General features: G+C 57.9%; 1 protein-coding gene across 1 annotated transcript in view; it reads right to left on the bottom strand.

Annotated features, from left to right (window-relative positions):
• Positions 1-112: 112 nt before the first annotated feature.
• Positions 113-6,521, bottom strand: part of LOC104539369 (dysferlin-like) — a gene marked incomplete at its 3' end in the record, with an annotated part of 6,718 nt that continues 309 nt past the window's right edge. Inside the window, exons 3-10 of the mRNA XM_010182876.1 lie at positions 5,453-5,494; positions 4,644-4,759; positions 4,246-4,359; positions 2,869-3,046; positions 2,188-2,312; positions 1,628-1,743; positions 617-809; positions 113-265 (exon numbers count right to left, since the gene is read on the bottom strand). Coding sequence (XP_010181178.1) covers positions 113-265; positions 617-809; positions 1,628-1,743; positions 2,188-2,312; positions 2,869-3,046; positions 4,246-4,359; positions 4,644-4,759; positions 5,453-5,494 — 1,037 coding nt within the window. The remainder of the gene's footprint in view (positions 266-616; positions 810-1,627; positions 1,744-2,187; positions 2,313-2,868; positions 3,047-4,245; positions 4,360-4,643; positions 4,760-5,452; positions 5,495-6,521) is intronic.

Genomic DNA, 6,521 nt, shown 5'->3' with positions numbered 1-6,521 from the left:
ATATTTATAACTTTATATATGAACATATAATATAAGTTGGAGGGGGTTGGGTTGGTTTTTTTTAGGGTGAAGACATTTCAGCCCTGCCCACCACCCGGAACAGCCGCGGTACCTTGAGGAAGATGGTCTGCAGCTTCCCACAGTTCTTGCCGCAGCAGCCGGGGATGCTCCTGGAGAACAGGACCTGGTGGGCCGGGATGCGGGCGTAGGCCACGCGCTTGTCTCCCTGCAGCATCCAGATCACGATGTCGGGCATGTTCTGGGGCTGGAAAACACCAAAAACGGGGTGTCCGACCCGGGGGCTCTGAACCAGCGCATCCTATCCGTGGGACGCAGGATGCAGCAGAGCAGCCATGCCCCAAGCCCCAGCCCAAACCCATGGGGTGAGAGCAGTTGACCCAAACCCCATCCTAGCAGCTCTGGGTCTGACCAGGGCAGAGCAGCCCCACATTTCCCCCAGCCCTGCCCTCCACATCCAGCCCAGGTCTCTGGGTGAGGGCTTAGTGGATGAAAAGCTCTGCCACGGACCACACTCACAGCCACGGCACCAAAACAGCACCAGTACAAGACCCCCCAAGGTGAAGAGCATCTTCTGGCACCATGGCAGTAGCGTTACCTCCTCTGCCATGGCCCTCAGCCTGCAGAGCCAGTCCTCTGCCTGTTCCAGAGCCGCCGCCAGGCTCGAGTCCTCGTGCTTCAGCTTCAGGGCCGCCGTCACGATCTGCTCCAGGTGGGCGCTGCGGAAGCGGTACAGGTTCTGGTCCAGGTGGGTGCTGCACGGCTTCCCCAGGACGTCAGGCAGGGCCAGGCTGCGGGGACGGGCAGAGAGTCACAAAATCACAGTCACCAAGGTTGGAAATGACCCCTAAGATCACCAAGTCCAACGTCAACCCAACTCCACATGTGGCTAAAAACCACATCCATGCTCTGGCCTTTTGGAAAGGTTTTTCCTAACATCCTGTCTAAAAGATCCTCTTCATGAGCACAGCTGAAGGGGAACCCAAAGACCCTGCTGAGTCCAGTCCCTGAAACACCTTGGGGTCAAACGCCATGCTCCTACCACAGCGATGCTCCTCCCACAGCGATGCTCCTCAACCCCAAAAAAGCGCAATCCAGCCCCAAAAAAACAGGCTGCATGGAAAGAGAGCCCACAGTGCCCTGTCAGCCTCCACTGAATGATGTTTGAGTGCTGAGAAAGGCAAAGCAGTGGCAGATGCTGGTGGTGGTGCCCATGAGGTGGCTGCAACAACCAGCCCTGCCACATCTCCATCCCCTGGTCCAGCCAGAGGACACGCAACACCCAGACACAACCAGACAACACCTTTGGGTGCTCTGTATGGGTGCCTCCTACATTGTCCACACAAGACTCAACTGGAGAGCCCCACAGGTGGCCATGAGCCCCATAGGTGGCCCGGCACTGACCCCTGTCCCAACACAAAGCCCCCCATTGATGTGAGCCCCACTGCAGCCCTTGCACAGAGGCTGGAAATCCATTACTTGTCTTAAACGACATTTTTCAGAGGGAAAAAGAAGAAAATAATAGAGAAAAAAAAAAAGAAGTGGTCCCTTCCAAGATAAGTAAGCACTTGTAAATGGCACGAAAAGACTCCTCAAAAGCAAAACCAGCAGCAAATACCTGCAGTCGGCGATGGTGTCGTCCATCAGCTGGGCACCCAGGGCGTCCAGCTCGCTGGGCAAGCGGTTGGCCTTGAGGGCAAGGTGGACCTTCTCCAGGTTGGCTTCCTGTGCAAGGCATGGGGAAGAGGAGCTGCACAACAGGGACCCCCTCAGCATCCCCCTCCACCCCTCATCCAGGACCCTCCCAGTGAAAGCCTGGGGCTGCTCCCTGTGATCAGGACCTCCAGCTTGGGTGGGTTCTGTGCCTCTGGTTCTGCTCCTGTTGGAGCTCTGGGGGTGAAATACAGCAAGAAAAGCCATAAAACGCTGAGGAAGGTCCTTGCCTCCTGCGCCTGCATCACGTTCACACCCCACTGTCACCCCAGTGGGGACGAGGGAGGTCCCTTTTCCCTCCATCACCCAGGACACCGACAGATTTCCCCTCCACAGCACAAAAGCCATCAAACCCCCAACCCGACCCAGTCCAGAGATGGCCCCTGTCCCCTCCCTGTGCCCCTGGGCAGGATGCAGAGAGGAGGAGGACGATGTCCCTTGTCACCGTGCACTCACCAGCCTGTCTGCTGCGTGCTGGAGCAGGTTCTGGGCATCGGTGCGGTGGCTGATGTCTTCCCAGTAGGACGACAGCACCACCACAGGCTTCACGTTGCCCCAGGGCAGGTAGTAGTACTGACAACCTGGGGGCACAGCAGACCTATGAGCTCACGATTTTGGGGTGACGGGGGACCCCAGGACCGGAGGGGAGCAGTGCAGCATTCGGCCTGGGGCAGAAGCCTCTCATTTGGCTCTGCTGGGGCAGGAGGATGGGGATTGTGTTCCCCAAACCCCAGTGCAACACAGCACAGGGTCCAAAGGGGCAGGAGGCAACCTCCACGGCTGGTGAGGGCAGAAAGCAGCAGAATCCCAGGACATCTCACTGCAGAGCCAGGGAAAGGCCACCCCAAAGCACCAGCTCCTCCTTGATAAAAACAGGCACTGTCAGCACCAAGGTGCAGCCCGAAATCTGCTTCAAGCCAGCACAGGGATGAAAGAAGCTGTCCTGGCTTCCCTCCCCCTCCTCAATCACATTTTCCCCCTTCACAGCACGGTTGAGGTGAGCAAGGACTCCTGGAGGTCACCCTGAACAGGGTGCCCAGCACCACATCCAGTTGGGTGCTGAATATCCCCAGAGATGGAGACTCCAGGCCCACCCTGGCACCCCATCCCCGTGCCCGGTCACCCCGCGTCGCTCACCATCGAAGACGGCCCGGCTGTACTGCGTGGTGGAGGCCAGCGGCAGGCAGGTGTTGTCGAACTTGTTGCCGTAGTTGCCGATGCTGACCTCAAACTGGATGGCATCGTCCACGTCCTGGAGCATGGTGGCTGAGTAGAAGGCAGCGAAGAGGGAGTACTTCCTGCGGCGCAGGTACTTCTGCAACAGACAGCGGGACAGGACACCATCGTGTCCATAAGGAACACACCAGCACATCCATGAAGACACCACCATGTCCATGAGGAAGACATCACATCCATGTAAACACCACCGTGTCCATCATGAAGACACCCCCATGTTCATGAAGACATCACCGTGTCCATGACAAAGACACCACCATGTCCATGAGGAAGACATCACATCCATGAAAACACCACCGTGTCCATCATGAAGACACCCCCATGTCCATGAAGACACCACCGTGTCCATGACAAAGACACCACCATGTCCATGAAGACACCTGTGTGTCCATGAGGAAGACACCACCATGTCCATGAAGACACCACCGTGTCCTGACTAAGACACCACCATGTCCATGAGGAAGTCACCACCGTGTGCAGACAAAGACACCACCGTGTTCATAAGGAAGACACCACCGTGTCCATGAAGACACCCCCATGTCCATGAGGAAGACACCACCACCACTCTCCTACACACAAACCCTCCATTACCCCAGCACGCATCAGCTCAGTGAGGCCTCCGAGATGGAAACGTCCATTGCAGGGATGAAAAGCATCCGTTGCAGCAAGGGAATTTTGAGTGAGGTATTTAGGGGAAAAAAATGAAGGAGAACACTAGAACTGTCCATACAAAATGGGGTTTAATCCTGAAGAAAGGAGCAAAGGGAGCACATCTGTGATAGCGCTGGAGTTGGGACCGGGGTCCTATTGAAGCAAACCTCCCACCCCTCCATGTCTGCTCTCTACCATGCAGATGGAGCAAGCTCGACACATTTTGGGATGAAAACACAGCACCAACCACTCCACCACTCATGGGACATAAATCCCAGCATGGTTTGGGTGAGAAGGGACCTCAAACCCCCCCAGTCCAACCCCCATGGGCAGGGACACCTCCACCAGCCCAGGCTGCTCCAAGCCCCGGCCAACCTGGCCTTGGGCACTGCCAGGGAGGGGGCACCCACAGCTTCTCTGGGCAACCTGGGACAGGGCCTCACCACCCTCAAAATGATGAATTTTCTCCTAAATCTACCCTAAATCTCCCCTCTTCCAGTCTAAAACCATCACCTCTCATCCCATCACTCCATGCCCTTGTACAAAGTCCCTCCATAGCTTTCATCACCCACCCAGGACCCCACACACCACCAACCCCAGACCCCACGAGGGGTGAGACCCCCTTACCTCCACCCGCAGGATTTCATCCGCCGAAATGTCCTCCACCTTCTGCTCCACGTGCTCCACCAGCTTGGTCTCCAGCTCCACCAGCATCCTGCCGCGATACGCCACCCCCTCACCCTGGGGGCAGAGCAGGGACAGGCGTCAGGACCCCGCTGCCCCCTCCCCTGGCAGCTTTTTCGGCTGCATTGCAGAAGAGCAGGATCAAGCAAAGTTATCTGCAAAGGCTTCGAAGGCAGAAAGAGATTGGGTAGCAGAGCGGTACCCGGAGGTGTTTAAGCCAGAGGTGGAAAACACAGCATGGGCTCCTAATAACAAAGCCAGTTTGGGTTAATAGCAGTGGTTTTTCGGCAAGGAGAGGCACTGGTTTAGCGTAGGCGGCGCCGGGAAGAAGCCGAGGTCACCTTTCCCAAATTGAGCGTCTCGTAGGGGTCGGGGAAGCCGGTGAACTCCCGGGGGCTGCCATAGAGGTTGACGTAGCAGGGGCCGAAGGTGGGCAGGAACCCGAGCCCGTCGTCCGCTGGGGAGTGCGGGGAAAGAGACGTTAGAGACCCCCAGAGGCACCACGGGGACCTCCGCGGCGGGACCACACACGTGCGGGTGGAGGCCACCAAAACACTGCTGGTTTTCACCAAAACGCTGCCCTTTTTCACCAAAATCCTGCCATTTTTCATCAAAACACTGCTGTTTTTCAGTCAAATCCTGCTGTTTTTAACCCAAATCCTGCCATTTCTCATCAAAATCCTACCGTTTTTCACCAAAACGCTGCTGTTTCTTTGAGTTCTACACCAGGTGGGTGTGGGGCTGTGCAGGGGGCACAGTTTCCCCATTCCAAGAAGGGTCCCCAGAGGAGGAGAGCATCGCTTTGCAGATGTGAACCAGCACAGGAGCCCAGGAGCTGGTCCTGTGCTCCCCTTCATTTCTATGGGACCCCAATCCCAAGCAGAAGGGGCAGAAATCACCTGCAAGGTCCCTGCTCCCCGTGCAGGGCCGGTTCAACACAAGAGACCACGAAGACATCGCTGCCATCCATCACTTTGGGGTGTCCAACACGGACACCCCAAACCCGCTGTGGGGAAGGGCAGTGTGGCCCTTTCCCCGCTCCTGCAGGGGATGGGGAGGCCGTGCTGGAGCCGCCCCCTGTTCCCAGCCCCTGAACCAGTGAAACCATTACCCCGCGGCGAGGGCAAACCCAGAGGCTAAGGGGACGTACGGTCTGAGGCCTTCAGAGGCTTCGCGAGGGCAGGAAACTCATCTGAGGCACAAAGAGATGGAGAGAGGTTAGGAGAGGCTGACAGAAGGGATGGAGGGTTATGGGGAACAGGGGTGGGTGCTCTGGGGGGTTTTGGGTGCCGATGGACAGCAGAGAGACAGAGAGAGAAGGGGGAAGGCGGTTACACTGCCCTGGCAGAGGCTGCGGGATTGGGGTGAAACAGGAGGATCTGAGCATCCTCCAGGGATGCTGCAGCACCCAGCACCTCCTCGGGGTCACAGCGCTGGGGTGGGGTGTGCCAGTTTGGGCAAGACCCCTCGCAGCCCCCTCCTCGGCCTCTCTCTGTCACTCCGGACCAGCTCAGGAGCTGCACTTGAATTGGGAAGGTGGGGACACACAAGAATCAAGGTGGGGAACAGCACTGCACCCCAACTCCATGCCTGCATGCACAGCTGGGACACACGGCAGGGGGACACACTGCCATGGGATGCTCATGATGGGGCAGGGGTCTGCAGGACACCCCAGAGCTGCCCAAAGCAATGGGGGGAGCAGAACGAGGGGTGTCCCCAGGGGGTGCAGATGCCACCAATGCTCAGCAGCAGCAGGAGATGCTGGTTTGGGTCAGGGCAGCCTCTGTTCCTGGCCCTGGGCAGCCCCACACGTGTGTCTCAGCTCCCTGCTCAGTGCAGGTGACACTGCCGGTGTCACCCGGTCGATCCCCGCCAGCGCCTTCATTTCGGAAAGCCCTTGGGACTCAAATGAGCACCCTCAGCACAAGCTGGCCCTGAACCCACATCCCACCCCATGACAGCCCCAAAACGCCACCAGCAGCGGGGGGACGTGGCACCTTTCAGCATCGGTGACACCACTTCCAGTCACCAACCGCACCAGGGACCACGGCCACCTCCGCTCAGCAACGGAAAAGGGACACAAAACCTCTGGCACATGCAGCCCCCCCATTCAAATGCCACCAGGAGGATCTTCAAAACCACTAACCAGGAGGGCTGAGCCAAAAAGTAGCGACCCCCAGCACCGCATCCGTGTCACCCCCAGCACCAGCGACTTCGTG

This window comes from Mesitornis unicolor, unplaced genomic scaffold, assembly GCF_000695765.1.
Source record: "Mesitornis unicolor isolate BGI_N332 unplaced genomic scaffold, ASM69576v1 scaffold36050, whole genome shotgun sequence".
NCBI lineage: Eukaryota > Metazoa > Chordata > Aves > Mesitornithiformes > Mesitornithidae > Mesitornis > Mesitornis unicolor.
This window is presented reverse-complemented; position numbering and strand designations above follow the sequence as displayed.